Genomic DNA, 20,988 nt, shown 5'->3' on the forward strand with positions numbered 1-20,988 from the left:
CCCGTTTTTCCTGCTTCTAACACATCAACTTTAAGGACAAAATGAACTCGGCAAAGGAGAAGTGCTCACTAACGCAGATTTAGACAGATTTGTGAACAATATTTGAGAGAAGTAGGCCTTTTGTGTACATAGAAAAAGTCTTAGATCTTTGAGTTAAGCTCATGAAAAATGGAGGCAAAAACAAAAGTGTTGCGTTTATAATTTTGTTCAGTGTATATATAGGCCAGTATAGGACATTATAGGACAAACTGATCATAGATAACAATTCTCAGGCATCTTCTGTTCCTCTGCAGGGTTCATTCTCTCTGACTCAATGTCTGTTATTTGGAGATGAAATCACGTTGTCGCCAATAATCATCCCTGGATCCCTTATGTCGACATGGCAACAGGAAGGAAAAGTCAGTGTCTTTTCCATGTTCCTAATGTCTGTAATGTGTGTGTGTATACATTTTTTACATAATAGTAAAATAAAATGTATGGACATTAGGATTTCATCTAAATGTGCTTTATATATTTATAGATTCTGCTTTCTCATCGTCTCTTAACACATTCAGAGTGTGTTTGTTCTAGCAGCTCCCCCACACTGGCTGCAGCCTGTATTAATCATCTCAGCATGTATCTTCTGGTCCAGTATCCATCTCTGTGATCTCAACTTCACCCTTGCTTTCTCTTCACCAGGCTCCACTTCAAAAGGTGGAGTACGTTTCCCTGACGATGATGAAAACGCTTCGATTAACAATAGCTGTGATGAAAAGCTTCAGGATAAACTCATTGCTGCTCTACTAGAGCCTGATGGTGCATATCTTGTTAAGGTGAAAGAAAGTTTTCTCCAGTTTTGAGTTATAAAAACATTATATAATAAATATAATAAACATTTTCAATAACATTTTATAATCTAAAAAGTAGCATTGCCAGTATAAGATGTGTTGCATGCTGAAATTGCTGCTTAACTCTTTATGCAGGTGGGATTTTTAAGGAGCCATCACAAATATGAAATCGCCTTTTCTTTGCCCCAAGTCCCAACACTGGGCAAAGATGTCACCCTTTCCCCTGCTCTTCGTACTACGGCAAAACCACGGCTACGTGCAACACGCATCACTCCACACCCTGAGGGTATGCTTTTTTGTGGTGGTCTTAAACCAGCTTTTACAATACTCTGTCACTTATCTAAGTGCTTACCACCCCTGTGTGTTCATATATTCACATAAACCCTATTGAGAAATGTTGAGCAGTTAAACTGAAGCTACTTACAGTAGACTTATTACAGACGGAGTCCCACTGGAGCAACCTGAGTTAAGTGCCCTGCCTAGGGGTACAATGTTAATGAAAAATACTGCCTCAGTCTAGCTTGGGATTGAACAAGGAACCTTTGTTCAAACATTAACGATTCTTAATCATTCACAATTAAATCAAAATTGACAATTCTTATTTATTTATGGCAGCGATATTCAAACGGTATTTCTGTTGGCACGACTGTTTCTACAGATTAAAATGAGGAGTGCCTCAAAACAATGGAGCGGTTCAAACCACAAGCACTCAGGGTCGTTTACGGTAATGATCTTTTGGCGCTATAATATTTGTTTCTAGAGCCAAACATGCTCCACGTTGCTTCTCTCTCCCACTAAAGACGTAAAGCACGACATTAAAGGGACACTTCAGTGATTTAGCATTAGGCTTTGTATCAGTAGAAACCCGGTTGTATATTCAAATGATGGTACTTTCCCCCCTCCAATCCCCCTGAGACGAGAGAATTATGCATTTTATCTCTGGAAAAATTCCTCCGATGACGCAAAAATCGTCATTTTGCATGATCGGAGGATTTTTTGGCCAGAGGCAAAGACTACAGCCACTAGATGGCGCTGTTCCGTATGTTATCAACCCGCCCATAGGGGAGAGATCTCACGCACAGAATGTAAGAAACAGACGGCTGCACGGATAATCATAATAACAGAGCGCGGTGCAGAGTAAAGTGAGTGTCTCAACTTTTCAATGAATTCCTGTGATAGTTTAGCTTCCATATGCGATCTGAAAACTTAAGCGCAAATGCACATTCATGGTACGGCAGCAAAGTTCCTCGATTATTACGCAGGAATGAGAGAATAGTTCCTAGCCGCAACTTTTCATTTTCCGTCGGTCTTAGTACACGATGTAACTATACACATCACAACATGTAAATAGGAAAATGTTGGCGTTATTTTGTCATTTATTGAGCAGTAGGCTAGCTGGAGCTGTTTACCTCCAGTCTTTGTGCTAAGCTAGGCTAGCGGTGGGTCCACTTTTATATTTTTCTCAAAGTAATAAACTATTAAAAACAAACAATGTACATAATCTAATAATCAAAACTCTGTGATATGATATTATGCAGCGCATGAAATAGTCCCCAGAACGCTCTCTGTGCAAGCAGGTTGTCACGTTGGTTATTATCCAATCCCAATTCTATTTTATACCCCTTTGCCTTCCCCTACCACTCCAGCCAAAAGAGAATCGAGATTTCCCTCCCCCTTCACGCGAAAGCGCAAAACGAAGGAGTAGGGGAAAGGGAAGGGCTTAGAGGTAGAAATGGGATTGGGCCTAAGAGCATTGCTTAATAAACAATGTTATAATTTGGAAAATTTTTAATTACTAGTTAACTTTGTTTTGTGCTCATGATGAGAGTTTTGATTATTAGATTATGTACGTTGTTTGTTTTTAGTAGTTTATTACTTTGAGAAAAATATAAAAGGGGTCCATGCTTTTCTTAAAGGTCCCATGGCATTAAATTATCATTTTATGAGGTTTTTCAACATTAATATGAGTTCCCCTAGCCTGAATATTGTCCCCAAGTGGATAGAAATGTTGATCGGTGTAAACCCGAGTTCTGGCTGTCTTTCTCTGCCTTTGAGAAAATGACAGGCCAGACGAGCCAATCCTGAAGTCTCCTGGTTTGACGTCCAAGCAGGAACGGTTACCTCCCTTTCCTCCGCCCAGAGAATCTGGCACGCCCATGCAAACGCTGGAGAGATCATTACTTGTGAACGAGTGAACGCTGGCAGTTTCTCAGTGTTTGGATGTACAAATGAAAACAGGAGTCTTTTTTCAGTTCCTTCTGATCTGTGATCAGTGATTTCTGATGTGTAGCTAATTATTTATTATTCCTGCACACGCAGCTCTCTCTCTCCAGACAGAACGGTGATTTCTATCTTGTGAGTCAGTGTTTTTGTACGTCCTCGTCGCGTCTATCGGTTCTAAAATGTGCATACAGTCATGAGTTTCTGCTCAACATCGGCAGAGTCAGATCTTTAGAGATAAACTTCACACACGCCGAAGCTCGGGCTGCACTGACTCGGCCTTCAACATCCCCGACCCCCAGTACTGCATCTGGCCCACAGCGGAGGCACCAAACGCGGCGTGAGATTAAGCAGACAGGGGGTAAGCGTGAGCATATCCGGGCTAGCCAGCCTAGCCCCACAATAAACTGGATTACATTCGATTACTGCTGTTGTGTCTTTGTTTGCGCTGTGTACTCAACGCGCGTCACTGACGCTTTTATTTTATTTTAAAAATAATGCTATTATCAACACTTACTTTTAACTCGTTCATCTCGACAGCTGTAATGGTACTTTGCATGTGTTACAAAGTTGGTAATAATGATGAAGACGGACTCGGTGTGACTGGGACTCGTGTTTATTCAGAACTCTCAGATACAAACACAATAAACTCGCGCTGACAGACAGCGCTCTCACAACTCAGTAGTTACTATAAATAACTTTGTTAGCAATCGCTCCGTCTCCGTGATGTCCGGTTCGCGAACGAATCATTCTTTTGAATCGGTTCTTTTTAGTTAACCGAACCAGTTCACCAAATCGGACTGAATCGTTCTAAAGGGTTCGCGTCTCCAGTCAGCGCTGATCCATAATTTACTAAAGTTACTAACTTTCTGACATGAGTGACAGTCCCTCCGACTAGAAATAGACTAATAACCTGAAGTATATGCTGTAACTGCAACAGTTCAGACATGCTGAGAACTGATGTGAAGTGAACTCAAGTCCATCCGTCTCTCTGGCAGCAGACTCGTGCCTGCTCGTGCCTCGTAGACCTCGTTAAACCACACCCCCTCCGCTCATTTAAAATGCAAAGATGTCAGCCAATCACAACAGTGGGCGTTTTTACTGAAGTCTCACAGCAGACACGCCTCTTGAAGCAGGGCATTCAGCCACAGGGCAAACAGCAATATAGAAAAAATGCCTTTTATTTCTAAATTATGACATTTTATGATGTAAAAGTCATACTAACAATATAAGTACACCTCAGGAAACATTATAAAATAATAGAAAAATGCCATGCCATGGGACCTTTAAGAGGTAAACCCTGCAACCCCAGAATGTTTTCTCAGTCCCAAGGCCTTCTATGTACCATACACATAGGTGTCTAAATGTAAAAATGAAATAATAATAGTAGCTTGATAAAACATCTGATCTTACCTTTTTATATTCATTTCCAGAGAAATATTTACTTTTTTTCATAAATATTGGTAAAAATTCTTAGACATCACTGCTTTTGTTCTCGAGGGCCAAAATTCTCATCTTTCATTACATTTTGAGTGTTGAGGATTTTTTCTTTTATACGGTATTACGGCTGCCCCTCTGGAAATGTATAACTGTATAATCCGACCTCTTGGAACTTTAATTGAAATTAATTGAATATTGCAGGATTTATTATAAATGATTTATCCGTGATTTATCATAACTTCCCCTCCCTCTTGCAGCACCATCCTTTCTATTCTCTGATGAAGTGTTTTCACTTACATGAAATCACATCAATAGCAAACCACAATAATCAAATGATTTAATCAATTCCAGATGGACAAAATCAAGGGAAGAAAAGACTATCGCAACTTCCGTTTCATACTGACTTTTAGGTGTGTTCACATTCAGCAAAAAAGGTCAATTATCCATTTCCAAAAGTGTAGCGATGAATGAAGAACTACTCACACAGAAATCATTTTCAAACCAAGCGGCCTACTGTTGGTCAGCGTAGGACATTCGCATGACCAAACATTAAACATAAGCAATATCTGCATGCCGAACGTTTTCGTCTTTGCGTGAAACTCCTAATCACATGAATTGCTATTGAAATGAATGGAAGTTGCCCTCAAAATTCCTTGGCTTCCTTTTATTACCAATGAAGCATGAGAAATTACAGAAAACATCTTGGTCTGCCTTATGCATGTGTGCCACTATATATGGGTATCTAAAACTAAGCAATATACTCTGTCAATTATTTGAAAATGTCATAAAACATACACTACCAGTTGAAAGTTTGGAATAATTGAAATTTTTCATGTTTTGAGAGACTTGTTTTCTCCAAGGCAAATTTTTTTTAAAATTAAAATACAATAAAGACAACAATAATATTACTACAATTTAAAATAAATGTTTTCTATTTGAATATATTTTCAAATGTCTTGCTGAATTTTCAGCTTTATTACTCCAGTCTTCAGTGCCACATGATCCTTCAGAAATCAGTCTAAATATGCTGATTTGCTGCTTAATTATCAATTATAATTACAACTTTGGTAAGCATAAGAGATGTCTTTCAAAAAAAAAATCTTTATTATTTCATATTTTTGACCAGTAGTGTAAGCTCTATCAGAGCTGTTAATGTGTAATAACACATCAAGCCAAATGCTATACGTCATGTTACGATCAATAGTCACACTCCTATTTCAATCCGTCATCGATCTCTCCATTAGCTGAAACACACAGTGCGTTTATAGTGGTGTCATTTTTCCCACAGTTGAATCTCTATATTAGGTTTCTTCTGATTAGGTTTGCCGTATCCGAGAATACATTTTACATTCTAAAAGAAGATGCTAGCACTCTGCACTCAGTTGGATGATTATTTCTCTATGATGATTTCGATCTTCAATCACTGATGCTTTTACTTTTACCTATCTTTTTTATTGTCCCTTTTATTTTGTGTTGTCTTTGTACCCCTGTCCATCTGCATCCATCCCACCCATTGCCTTCCATCTTTCTCTGCTCTTTTAAGGGGGAGTGAGGGTGGATTGTGAGTACAGCGCTCAGCAGGATGGAGTTGTGCAGGAGGAACTCACCCTGGTCAACAGGAGCAGACGGGACAGCAGCGTCCGAATTAGATTACAGGCCAGAGTTATGGGTGAGATACACTCTCCACACACACCAACTGCTGACAGATCTCTAGTCATTCATAACAGTAGCTGTCTCTCAAATATTTAGCTGACATGAAAATAATGTTGGTAACACTTTAGAATACAGTTTGATTTGTAACCATTAGTCAATGCATGCTATTTTAAAGTTTCTTAAGTTTGTTTTGGAGATCCAAAAAAATACTTATGAGCCAATGATTGGATCATTATTGCAGTTATTATGTTTCTAGCATGTTATATGTTGGGCAACAGTTCTTCTAACCCTAATTGATGGAGTGTGTAGCTTTTCATTTCTTAAACAACCATGTAGGAAGACACATCATGGCCATATTCCAGGATGACAATGTCAAGATTCATCAGGCACAAATTGTAAAATAAATGTTGGGGGAGAAATCATGAAGAATCATTTTCACACATTAATTGGCACCTCTGAGCCCAGACCTTAAATTCATAAAATGACCATGATGTGTCTTCCTATGTGGTTGTCCTATGTGAAAACCTACACACTCCATCAATTAGGGTTAGAAGAAGTTTTGCCAAACTTATAACATGAAAAATCACTGCAATAATGATCCAATCATTGACTCAAGCATTTGCCTATATAAATCCAAATCCAAACAGCATTTTTTTTGGGCTGGTCAGTGTACATTGCAGCATCACACTATAAATGGTTTGATCAAGAATCTGGTTTCTCTATTCCCCTCCTTTCCAAGAGCCTACTCTGCTCTGATTGATCTGATAGCCCTCTGATTGATTTGTGATTAGTCTACTGCTTACAGTGCATGTCGGAAACAAAACATCCGTTACCATATCTGAATTTCACCTCTGGATCTTCCTCAGCACATGGTACACAGTGATACGAAAAATAATGACGGCATTGGTTATCAATTTAAGCCAGAGTCCTCATCCTTTGGAAGTGCATGCAAAGTGGATTTGCTTTTCGCAGCGTAGAAAACAGCGTCTTTTCGACATATTGACAACACGAACCAAACTCTTCCAGGCCTCGGCTACAAATAGTGTTTGAGGGCGGGTCAAAGGAGACCAAAGGTCTAATTTGTTACAAACCTGTATGGGTTGCAGGAAGCAAGACTTGGCTAAAAAATAGGCAAATAGGCTAAATATGCTATTGTTGTGCTAAGTCGCGTTTATGCTTGTAACTTCTTGAAACATTATCCGATCGTTAAAAATGGCACACCGTTATTTACAGCAGATTCGCATGATTAAAAAGAGGTCGCCGTAATCCTTCACTCAAATCAGAAGTTATTACTCATGGAATTATTACATATTTAAGTTTTAAATATGGATATTTTTCTTACACAAACACATCGATTCGCCTTTATCAACACCCCGGAGCCGCGTGGAGCACGTTATTTGATGGGCAGATGCACTTTTTATGGACTTCAAAAACAGAGCAACTATGAATCCAATTCTAATGCCTGGACTTTTGTAATATAACTCGTCGATTTTATTCGTCTGAAAAAAGAATGTCATATACACCTAGGATGACTTGAGGGTGAGTAAATGGGCAATAGGCTAATTTTCATTTTTGGGTGAACTATCCCTTTAATATGATATTGTTCCATATCATTGTATATGCGCGTCAGTTCAAGCGACGGCACGGCACGTGATCATCTCTTCTTAGTCAAAGAATAAACATGAATCAACATCTGAAGGTATGTTGAGGATACATTACAACTTACTGAAACGTATCATATGTTGTGTAATTGCTCATTCAGTGTTTAAACGGTTGAAAGACGTCAATAAAACAGCTTGTAAACAATGGCAGGTAGCATTACATTTACCTCAGGCAAACCATCCATAGCTGGTTAGTTCACTAAAGAAACTCTTTCACTAAATATATGTGCACTATATTAGCCTGTATATTCATTATATTCTACTTAACCTATTACTGAAGTCTTGATTATTTAATGTATGTTTAAATAAATCTGTCATGAAAAGTCACTGTGTATAAATGATTAGCCTATTTCAACAACGAATTGAAGTAAAAACATAATTTTGTAATTAGATTTAGAAGTTAATGCAAAAACTGCCGTATGTGAAGTTTACATGTTTGCATACAATGTGTTATTTGAGTGTTGATTATTATACTGTATCAAAAAATAAATAGTAACTGAATTTAGGCTAATAGGTTGGGCTCTGTTGTTATATTACAGTAATGTGCAAGTAAGGGCTCCCTATATAGTTTACAGCATTATCTTTAAGAAACTTTTAGTTATAATTGAATTAATTTAAGGACAGAGACAATTTGTTCAGTTAACAACTCTTTAATAAAAATAAATAAAAAGCAATTTTATATTTAGTTTTCTCTCCCCTGCTGTACCGAACCCATACCGAAACGGTGACTTAAAAACCTAGGTACGTACTGAACCATCAGGTTTGTGAGCTGTTACACCCCTAATGTTTTGATCATCATTGTGAATCCGATCCATACGTAGTCTTTGACAAAAACGCGATTTTCTCAGCTTTTTGCTCACTTTTTACCCACTTTCAAATGTTGATTAAAAAAAAGAATTCATGAAGTTAGAATAAAACAGATTATTGTTGTTGTTGTTGTTTAAAAGCAGAGGGTCTGTTCTTTCTTTTGATATTGCATGTTCAGATATTCTGCATGTTCAGAGATATTCATACAACAAAATATTCTGGGGGCTATGAAACTTTTGTGAAAATGATCAAAAATGCTGCCGTTGGCTGGCAATTTCTTTCAAAAATGCTGGCGGGGAAAGAGTTACAAGACCTAATATTGAGCAATATATTAATAAATAACAAGATTAATAAATGCTGCAAAAGTATTGTTAATTGTTAGTTTATTTAAACTATTATACAGTATTTAGCTTATGTTAACAAATGAAACTTCATTATAAAGTGTTACCAAAATATTATCCACATGCATCACCTTTAATTCTGCCATAAATGTAGCTACAACTCTAAACTTTCTAGTCTGCTTGGGAAACAAGAGCAGAATTGGTAATACTACTATTTTTTGTAATATTTTGTAGTATGATAATGAATTAGATAGAATTAGATGCTTAAGAAACATTAAATGAGAATTCCTTTGTTAATAGAAAATCACTAAAATAAGACCTATTGTCTTTCACAGAACGTCACCACGGGACACCAATGTTACTTGATGGGGTGCGGTGTGTTGGTGAAGAAAAGCATACAAAATAATGACACAAAGAAGATGTGACTCAACCAGTTTACTTTGTGTAAATGATGAGAATAAACCAAAATGAATGCACATGTTAATGTGAACAAACCATCTCACCCCTATCCTGGAGGATCACAGGTTCAACTGATTTGTTTCTGCACTAACACAGCTATTCTGGCTACTTATCACATCTGTTAATGGCATCACAAATTTAGCTTTAGTTGTTAACAGAATTGTAAAGGTCATGGGTTTTTATTACAGCAGAATTTAGTTAAAAAGCTATTTAAAGAGAAAAGCAATACCAATGCATATGGCCATGGATAAAATATATAAGTTCAGCTTAGTTTATCTATGTGCTGTTTGGTATGAGTAGATATTAATTCACTAACATTCACTCAAGAATTTACAAGAAGCTTCTCATTAGCCACATACTGAAACAAAATTTTGTTTGGCTCAGCTTGATACAGTATTGAATTTAAAGTGTGTTTCAAGAACACTCAATCTCTATTTATTTTGCAAGTGCTTACTAAACCACATCATAGTATTGTCTGAAGAAAATAATGTAAGTATAATCATGCATATACACTTTATATTCAATATATAATTATATTTGTATTTATTTTTAAAGTACAGTATTGTTCCAAATATAAGACAACCCTGATTATAAGACAACCCTCACCCCACCTTTTTTAAGATGTACCTTTTGGAAAAAGGCTTTTTGATAAAGACGATGCTTTATTTGAAAATAATTTTCATACTGTATATTTAACATTTTATATTTAAAGTATGGTAAATACTGGTAAAACCAACAACCACATTTAAAAAGAAACACTTTTTGGCATACCACAAAAATAACCGGTAACACTTTCCGTTAATTTATTAGTTAACTACATTAGTTAATATGAACTAATAATGAACTGCTTATTCATCTTTGTTAATGTTAATTTCAACATTTACTAATGCTTTGTTAAAATTTTGTTAACATTAGTTAATTCACTGTGAACTAACATGAACAAACCATGATCAGCTGTATTTTTATTAACTAACGTTAACAAAGATGAACATATACAGTAACAAATGTATTCCTCATGGTTAGTTCATGTTAGTTAATGCATTAACTAATGTTAACTAATGAGACCTTATTGTAAAGTGTTACCAAATAACTCGTAGCTCATCTGAATTATATAACATTTTGGTTATCCATCTCATAATGAAAACCATGTAGCCTACCAAAATTGAATTAACAGTTGAAGTGAAATCTTATTTATAAATTATCACATTTTAATGGAGTTGTAATTGAAATCTGGATACCGTTTTACGTTTTAAAATCGCATAGGCTACATTTGAGCGTTTGTCCCGTCAGCAAGACATGCAAACATGACAGTATGCGGCTTTTAGACCGTAAGCTTTTCTTTGACTGTTTGAGTTTTTAAGACTATCTTTTTGCACTCGCGATGTTCTAACATTACACTCTGACACACTTGTTTTATGCATATTTGGTGACACCTATTGTTGCGGGTGTATTATTGACATGTAAAACTCTAGAGACCCTGAATATAAGACGAACCCATTTTTTTTTTAAGATCAAAATTTTTTCAGAAAAAAAGCATTGTCTTTTATTCGGAACAATATGGTCTAATTGTTTAGACCTCCTCCTCCAAACTAATTGTTTTGACCTTCTTGTCATATATAGGAAATATATGCTAAAATATGTTTTCATGATTTTTCACATAATTTAAATTGTTGCAGCACCTCTCTTCCCAGTCTGTCAGTAACACTCTGTTTAGTAGTGGTCTCTATGAAGATCCTCCTTATGAAAAAAGCGCAATGTGCTCTGATTGGTTGGCTGGACTGGTGTGTTGTGATTAGTCAGCCGCTTCTAGTGTGTTTTGGAAATGTCACGCCCCTTTCAACAACTACTAACCCCTGGACCCTTTATTTTGCATATGCCTTGGGCAGGAATTATTTAGATGGGGGATATTGTGATGTGTACGTTCCCAGAAGAAAAGACTACAGTCGAGGTGTTTCAGAGAGTTCAGAGCTTACGAAAAAATCCCTTTGGAGTGGTCTTTGTGCTTTGTAACTTTTCAGACCTTTTCATGCTCAAACAGAAACATTACACACTAAAGAAAGTTGACAATGTAAAAAAAACAAACAAAACATAAACATAGGTGCTATAAGAAAGCTCTTACTGCAAACATTTTTGTAACTTCAGACCAAGACACAAAAGTCAAAATGAATTTATGAGTATTAGTGACATTTTCTTTGATTAAGCTGCAAATTTGGCTATGAAGTTGACACATATGAAGTGAGGCAAAACTTTCAAACAGCCAATTGAAATACAGTGGTGCTTGAAGGTTTGAGAACCCCTTGCAGAATCTTTGAAAATGTGAATAATTATAACAAAATCAGAGGGATCATACAAAGTGCATGTTATTTTTTATTTAGTGTTTAACTGCTCAGGACAAACAAGGGACTGAATAACCATCACAAAACAAAAAAATAGCCGTGGATCATCCAGGTAACAACACACAGTATTAGGAATCAAGGGTATAAACAGGGTCATTTTTATAAATTCAGCAATTTGTTTCTTGTGGACTATATGTAAAAATGTTTTATGGAAAATATCTTATTCAGGTCAATACTAAATAAAACATAACATGCATTTCTGAGCCCTCTTTTTTTTTTAATTATTCACATTTCCGCATATTCTGCAAGGGGTTCACAAACTTTCAAGCACCACTGTAATGCTGCTCATTCAACTAATCCTTTGTATTTGAGAGATCTGGTATTTGAATTTGACAGTAAGCTTCCAAAACCTTTGATGTACACTTTAATAGTGTGATTGTTCTATATAGTTCCCTTTCGGGAGTACTCTCGTATTGCGTTTAGCTAAATGCTAGGGGAATTTCCGTCGACACGCACCCAGCGGAACTCTGCAGCCTGAGGATTTCGGATTCTCTGCCTTCAGCCTGTCTTCCAGCTGCGCCATCCGGCACAAATCCTTTTATACCAATCCGTGTGTTTGCCGTTGCTACACACTCACGAAAAGAGCCGAGACGTTGTTGCAATGTCTCGTTCCTGCGCCTCGTGTAGAGGCTTTCTCCCGGACGAGGATCGACACATAATCTGCGTCTCATGTCTCGGACGAGACCACGCGCAGGCCGCACTCAACCAGGGCGGCTGCCCGGAGTGCGATGAACTGGCGCTGCAGACCCTTCGGGCTCGGCTCGCCAGTTTCGATCCGAATCCTTGCTCTCAGCCTCTCGAGCCGCGTAAGAAGAAACGCCGCGACCAGAGGCCCCCGGAGAGCTCTGACGGGCATACGCCGGTCATTCCCCGTGTGCCTCGCCATCGCCTGTCATGTTCGCCGAGGAACAGCACAGCTCCCCTCATCTGGCGGCTGCTACTGTTTCCTTCGGTGGACCGGAAGAGGAGGAGGATGACAGCCTTTTGCTTGCTGCATCTGAAAGCGGGTGGTCAGACACCGTCTCGGAGCGCGCTACTTCAACGCGGACTGCCATGGACGGCAAAACCTCAGTTGACTCTGAGCTTATGCGCCTGCTCACTTAGGCCGTGGACAACCTCGGTATTGACTGGTCTCAACCCCAGGAGCCCACGAGAAGCAGACTGGACGAGTGGTTTTTCGAGAACCGCCACCACCCGACCGCTCAAAAACCCGCTCCCTTCTTCCCAGAAGTCCATGAGGAATTATCCAAGTCGTGGAAGGCGCCATTTTCATCTCGACGCTAAATCCGCTTTTTCTCCCGCGCTCTCGGCTGTCGATGCCGCTCAGGAAAAAGGATATCACGCTCTTCCTCCCCTCGAGGAAGCCGTCGCTGCACACCTTTGTCCGCCCTCCTCCAGGGGATGGCAGTCAAAGGCTATACACCCATCTAAAGCCTGCCGCACTACTTCCAGCCTCGCTGGTCGAGCGTACGCCTCCGCCGGCCAGGCGGCCTCAGCGCGTCACTCTTTGGCAGTGCTTCAGGTCTCCCTGGCCAAACTCCTCCGTCCCCTGGATGAGTCTGTCCCTGATACCGAGGCCCTGAAGGACCTGCGCGGCGCCATTGACTTGGCCCTGCGTGCTACCAAGGCCAACGCTCAGGCGATCAGCAGATGCATGGCTAACTTGATGGTGTTGGAGCGCCATTTGTGGCTTAACCTAACCGAGATGAAAGACTCGGACAAGACCGCTTTTCTGGACGCGCCCATGTCGCCTTCAGGATTATTCGGTCCCTCTGTGGTTGGATTCACAGAACGCTTCACCTAGGCTCAAAAGGCCTCACAGGCAATGAGACATTTCCTGCCCAAGCGTTCCAGCTCCTCCGCTAGCCGTCACGCTAAGGCTGGACCAGCCCAGCCCACCAAGGCGGTGCCACCAGCTCACCAGCCTCGCACGGCTTCTAAGCCCGGACAGAGTTCCCGCTCTACGAGCCGCAGCAGACCGCCAGAGCGTCAAGGTTCCCGACCCAGCAATGTGTCGAAACCTGAGCCGCCGAAGCCGTCCTAGCCAGAGGCACAAAGAGAAGGTGGATAATACCCGCTTCGGCCGGTTTACCACCTCGCTCTCTTCCAAAACGTTCCCCAGCTCCCTTCAACCAGGCGGCTGGGCACACTACATACACAGCCAACGAGCCCGCAAACAAGCGTGCTCGCCTGTACACAAACGCCGTTTTCACGGCGACCCATATGAATCACAAAAAGGGTTTTTTCTCTGTAGGCAGTGTGGCAGCCTAAAGCATGTACCCCTACACTCAATCACTCCCCCATGTTCCCCAGCCCCCTGCACTCAGGTGGTTGGAAACATTATCCTCACAGTCTACGAGCCCATATTCAAATGCGCTCGCCTGTACACAAGCACCAATATTCTATGTCCCCCGGCCTCCTGCACTCAGGCGGCGGGAAACAATTCCCTCCCAGTCAGAGAGCCCGTGAACAAACGCGCTCTGGTGAATGCCACTCTAACACAACATTATCGGGCCACTGAGTCCCTGTTACCCAGCGACTCGCCCCATAAATTAATTCAGCCCCTGGCTTCGAAGGCCGAGGCCTGGCGGGCCATTCCCGGCATTTCAAAATGGGTGTTGAACACAATAGAACAAGGTTACTCACTACAGTTTGCTCGCAGACCACTGTGCTTTCGCGCCGTGGTAGAGACAGTGGTGAGAAGTCACGTGCTTCGAACTGAAATATCAAAACTGTTAATGAAAGGGGCGGTGGAAGCCGTACACCGTTACTTCCTTGTACCAAAAAAGGACGGTGGTTTCAGGCCCATTCTAGATCTCAGACATCTGAACAAGGCCCTTATGAAGCGCCCGTTCAAAATGTTAAAAATTAAACAAATCCTCGCGCACATTCAGCCGGGAGATTGGTTTTTCAATGTAGACCTAGAGGATGCCTATTTCCACATACAAATAGCCCCCCATCACAGGCCATCCTCAAAGGGGCTAGAAGGCTTCACCCACCTCGCCCCCCTTCAGTCCCTATATGGGACCTGTTCACGGTCCTAGATGCTATGAAAGGCTCAACATTCGAGCCTCTGCATTCGGTGAGCTTCAAGCTCCTATCACTCAAGACCGCTTTTCTGCTAGCGATCGCATCAGTTAAGCGAGTGGGTGATCTGCACGTGCTCTCAGTGAGCGCCTCTTGTCTGGAATTTGGGCCAAACGACTCTAAAGTCGTCCTCAAACCGAGACATGGATATGTACCTAAAGTGCTTTCAACTCCATTCAGAGCACAGTTCATTTCACTTTCAGCACTCTCATCATCGTTAGATGAGGAAGATGCACATTTTCTCTGTCCTGTCAGAGCGCTGAGAATATACATAGAGCGTTCAGCTGCTTTCAGGCAAACTGAACAGCTCTTTGTGTGATTTGGCGGCCGCACCCGCGGGTGCGCGGTTACAAAGCAGACCTTGTCACGATGGATAGTGGATGCTATCTCGCTGGCTTATGAGTCCAAAGATCTCAGCTGCCCTATAAGCATCAAAGCTCATTCTACTAGAGGCATGGCCTCGTCGTGGGCTTGGTCTACTGGCATTTCTCTGAATGATATCTGTGCGGCGGAAGGCTGGGCCTCCCCGTCCACTTTTATCAGGTTTTATAATTTGGATGTCCCTGCCTTACAGGCTGGGCTTCTCGCTGTGTAATACATATTAACCCCTTATGGCCCGACAGTCTGGTCTGGGTTAAGTATTGTATAAGTCATAAGCACATTCCCTACATGACTCAAATGATCTGGTCATTCAATATTCTTTGGCCCGACTATGTCTGGTCTATACATATATATATATATATATATATATATATATATATATATATATATATATATATATATATTCTACACATATCTTTGCGTGTTATTCTCATTAAATGGCCCGACTCAGGTCTGACTCATATTGGGGACTTCTATGAATATCATATTTACGGGCCCACTTAGGTCGGTCTGGGTATGGTGTCTCCAGGCTTTCAGAGCCGTTAAGCGAGCACGGCGTTTTGCATTGGGTCCCCTAGCGTTTAGCTAAACGCAATACGAGAGTACTCTCGAAAGGGAACGCTTCGGTTACTAACGTAACCTCGGTTCCCTGAGAAGAGGGAACAAGTATTGCGTTTACTTGCCGTGTTTCGCTTGCTCAGGGAGTCGCTTCAGTCGATTAACCTGACGAACCTGGTGAGATAGGGTCTTTTATACCCTTGGCTATGCAAATTCTGCTACCCCTTGTGGCGGGAATATTAGAGGGACCTGATTGGTCCTTCCCGTCCAGCGGGCTCGCCATAGGTTCCTGCAGTTGCAGCGGCACAGCCAATCAGCACGCAGCTGCTTCCTGCTGAGAGCTGTGCAGCTGCACTGCGTTTTACATGGTATTTTTAGGATAAAAATTTGCTTCAAAATCTCGAGGAAAGGAAATTCCCCTAGTGTTTAGCTAAACGCAATACTCTTTCCCTCTTCTCAGATGAGACCAGTAACAAGAACTGTTTTGAAAATATTACTCACCTATAATCTTGGCAGTGAAGTAGCAACTTCTAGAAACACTAGATGGCGTTGCTGCCTGTGTTCACACAACAGGAAAAAAAAACAGGAGTTTAAGGAACACTAATAGAAAGTGTTCATATTATGCTGTGCGTTCTGTATATACATGTGAGAATCACTTAAAATGTTTTTAATTGACCAATAAAAGCAATTCATGACTTATTTATCTTGCCAAACCAAATAAAAGAAAATTCCTAAACTTTACAGCCTAAACTTTAAAATGCACTGGCTCTACTGATCTAAAATCACATGTTGAGAATCATGTTTTTGATCATAAGGAAGTGCGTAAAAAAAAAAAAAAAGGTTTAGATAAGCAACTGAATGGAGGAAATACAAATAAAAAAATCTCTCAAAAATTATTAGCTTCACTACTCTAGCTGTGGATTTTTACAGGAGTTATTTCACTACTTAACATTCCTCCTTTTTTTCAATATAGCTTTCAGTTTAGATCGTTCAGCACGGTGAACGATCATGCAGCTCTTTGAGCTACCGACTTTTTACAACCTTTTTTATTGGAGTAGGCCTGTTCCTACATTAAAAATAATTTCTCTGTAGTCTCTTTATTAAGCAGCTGAATTGTTTGAAGTCTTCAAATTGTAAAAGTTAGGAGCTACTTCTTGGTGATAATCTCTAGTCTAACAATCATGTATTCTCAGACTCCCAGACACTCCTCTATTTTCCATGCAGTAAAGTTAATTGTATAGAATTTGTAAAACATCTTAAAAACTTCTGAAAGTAAATATTTCTAATGACCTGCGTCATAACATTCCCATTCTGTAAAACGAGGTATGGTTCATGCCAGAGAGCTTCAGGGCAGTGTATTAGAAAATTCCCAAATTATGTTTTTACAAAAAAAATATCTGCTTGAATCTTAGTCTGACTTATGAATTTTAAAGCACACAAGTATTGCATCACTGAATTATGTTTTACTTTTTAATTACTATAGATGTTTAATTTGAATAATTACTCACTACTTCAATATATTGGGATTACAGTGACTCCAAAAAGCATACTGTACATATAAAAAGTGGCATCTGCAAACAAACAATGCTGGACCTTTTCTCAGGGTTTAATGAAATAGCTAATGCTGTCAAATCGATTAATCACACACACACACACACACACACACACACACACACACACACACACACACACACACACACACACACACACACACACACACACACACACACACACACACACACACACACACACACACACACACACACACACACACACACACACACACACACACACACACACACACACACACACACACACACACACACACACATATGCATACACACATATGCATACACACACATATATTCAAAAACTTTTATGCTATTGATCACCATTAATCAACATGACAGCACTAGAAATAGCCATTTTGTCTTTACGTTTCTCCAATGTAACATTTCACAACCAAATAGTTTTTGTCTTCATTTTGTAAAGTATATCATTTGATTTATCATTTTCAGCTTAACAAACCTTTGTGTGCTCGTACTATAATTCTTCCAAACAAATGTCACTTGCATGGTTTAAAATTGTTAAGTGTGATCACATAACTTTTTGGTCCACTGTATGTAAAGTGCATAATATTTACTTAAAAAAGGTTTTCATTGTGACACTGTATGAACTTCTGATCAGCCTTTCTTTCTACTTAAGAGTTCAATGAACCTGTTTTTTTTTTTGGAACTTTGAGAACTTCTTTACTGGAAAGAATGTGTGACTTTCAGTTTAACAAGTTTGATTACTGACAAGTGACAATTTGTCTGAAAGTCAACAAGGAAGATCATTCTCATTGGCTGTGCTGCTGCTGTTCATGCTCACACTACATGCTTGTTGGTATGTCCGACGGATGACTATTACGTAAAAGGAAGCTGATAAACATGACTGGTAAGGAAAAACAGAGCTGTTGTTTTCCCAGGTGTGGTCAGACCGGATGGAAAGCATTTTTCACAGTGTTTAAAGTCACTAAAGTCAAATTTAAAGAAACAAACTTAAAATGATCAAACATCTACTGAATCATCAAACACATATTGATAACTTTCACAGCACCATTTTCATTATTAGCAGTACTTTCTCCTCCTTTTATACTGTACAAACAGTATATTCTATCCCCTTACACAAACCCTACCCCTAAACCTACCCATCACACAAAACTTTCTGGATTTTTACATTTTCAAAAACACTCATTCTGTATGATTTATAAGCTTGTTTCCTCATGGGACCTCAATTTAGGTCCCCACGGTCACACGAGTTCACGTACATTCAAGTTGAAGTCCCCAGTGGGATAGAAAAACATGAACACACACACACGTGTCTCCATAATGTAGGGGGCGTGTCCTGAAACCTGAATACACTGTACAATATAAGGAGGTACATGTTTATAGGGACATTCCATAGACAAGAACTGACACATTTTTTTTTTTAAATGTGTACCTTGAATGCAATGTAAGTCGCTTTGGATAAAAGCGTCTGCCAAATGCATAAATGTAATGTAAATGTAACACTTTTAACTTTTAAACCATACAAACTGTATATTATATCCCCTAACCCTAAACACAACCCTCACAGAAAACTTTATGCATTTGTACATTTTCAAAAAAACATCATTTTGATCATCTTTTTTTTTTCGTGGGGCCCGACCAAATGGCCCCAAAAAGTAAATTTTTTAAATCTGATTTTTATTTCTTTGTGAGCACATTTGATCCACACAATGCAGCTTACAGTTTTTTACAATCGCTATGACATTTTTTTCAATACTTTTAACAAATTTCCTAAACTCTTAAAGAGCACCTATTATGGCATTTAAAATGTTCCAAATATTGTTTTAGAAGTCCCCAACAACAGTTTTGCATGCATGCAATGACAAAAAAGACTTTAGTTTTCTTATAATTTTCTTATAATTTCTTATAATTTCTTATTATTTTTACCTGTTTTGACAGCGATTCTCAAATGATTCCTTTAGTGATTCACTTTTCAAAACCCCGCCTTTACGTGATGCTAATCTGCGGTGATTGGTCCGATGACCCAGTCAGTTGTGATTGGTATAGTCTGTGCAGATATTTTCGGAAACGGAACGCCCATCAAAGTCTTATAGTGACAGTAATTTATTAATATGTGTCAGGAGTTATGAATATGAAAACTGCGTCGGTACCGTTTGATTGTAATATGAGCCTCAGCTGATCTCATTCATAAAAAAACTCCTCTATTCTCCTCACGAAGACTCGCGACAAATCAACATCCCTCAGGGCTTTTAGTTCAAAAGTGTGCAGATGAGGAGACATATTGATAGATTCTCAAATGTCTGTGTCAAATTTCTAAACAGAGGAGTATTTTTTATTCAATACTTCCTCAAAATGTGCAGATGTCTCTTATGTGTTGTTTTCAATTCATACTGGCAGCCGGAGGGCGCTCTGTGCACATGTAGTCAATATATGGTACAAACAGACGAAGAAGATACCATGTGCCATTATAGAAGTCCATAATAAAAGCTTCCTGAGATCGCGAAACATGCAAATAGAGACATTTGAAGACTAATAAACACACAATCGCGACGATGTATGGTTTGTCATCAAGCCACTTAGTCTTCAAATGCTCATCCTTGGGCAGATGAAAAAAGTTTGCTTTTGAGTCGCACTTCAGAACACAGCGTCTCGTCGCCATGATGTTTTCTAGTTTTCACTGGCGTCTTGGAGCGCAATAAGTGGGCGTATCGTATTCAAATAACTTGACAAGTTGACGTCATCTAGTCAGAGAAAAAGCTTCGGTCTTCTAACGATTCTTAAAAATGACTCAGAGTCGACTCTTACTTTTGAAAGAAAATAACTATATATACGGTGCACTGTCATATTTCAAACTTTGCAGGATGTTTTTGTTCACTTAGATCTATGTTACACTCTACATGAAAGGTAAATTTCAAAATTCCATGATAGATGCTCTTTAACACAACAAACCCACCTACATCACGCAATTGCCAAAACGATTAATTTCATGCTCAAAATCACACATTGTAAACTAAACTCCAAAACTAATTTTCAAAATACAATAATTCACATACAACTAACACAATGACACAATACACTGTCTACCAAAACCCTAACACATGTTCTCTTCCAACAGGAACATTTAGTCAATCATAGCACAATGTTAAAAAAAAACACCAACTCTAGATGGAATTACAGAAACTGCATTATTTTTGTGTCAGGTCTGCCCTTATACAATAGACAGTATATTTTACTGATCATAGATTTCTTTTGAAGACTCTCCACATTTTTGTTTTGTTGGGTTTAGTAAATGCATGCATTTTGTTTCATTTGCGGCAGAAATTCAATAAAAAAAATGAATGACCCATCTCATAATGCCCTTCATTTTTATTTCATTGTCAGCAATCACCATGTTGACAATAACAAGTTCCTGTTCTTCATTTAGGAGCTTTCCTCTGCCCCCTGAGGGAGGTAGACGTTGAATCCTTAGACAGACAAAATACAGTTACATATTAGAGACCAGAGGCAAACAGTCACTGTAAAACATGGTAAAATTATTTCCACTTTGCAGTAGGAGAAGCCCTTATACATATCCTACCTGTTGTTTTCTCGAAAATTCTGGATAATGG

General features: G+C 39.4%; 1 protein-coding gene across 1 annotated transcript; it reads left to right on the plus strand.

The window, feature by feature from the left end:
* Window positions 1-340: 340 nt before the first annotated feature.
* On the plus strand, window positions 341-9,355 carry adisspa (adipose secreted signaling protein a; the record flags this gene model as incomplete). The annotated part of the gene is made up of 5 exons (XM_079813227.1): window positions 341-398; window positions 679-812; window positions 963-1,113; window positions 6,031-6,156; window positions 9,285-9,355. Coding segments are annotated over 5 exons (540 nt in total), but the record flags the coding sequence as incomplete, so codon positions are not given.
* Window positions 9,356-20,988: the final 11,633 nt, after the last annotated feature.

The sequence above is a fragment of the Gobio gobio genome (assembly GCF_949357685.1).
Source record: "Gobio gobio genome assembly, chromosome: 3".
Classification (NCBI taxonomy): Eukaryota; Metazoa; Chordata; class Actinopteri; order Cypriniformes; family Gobionidae; genus Gobio; species Gobio gobio.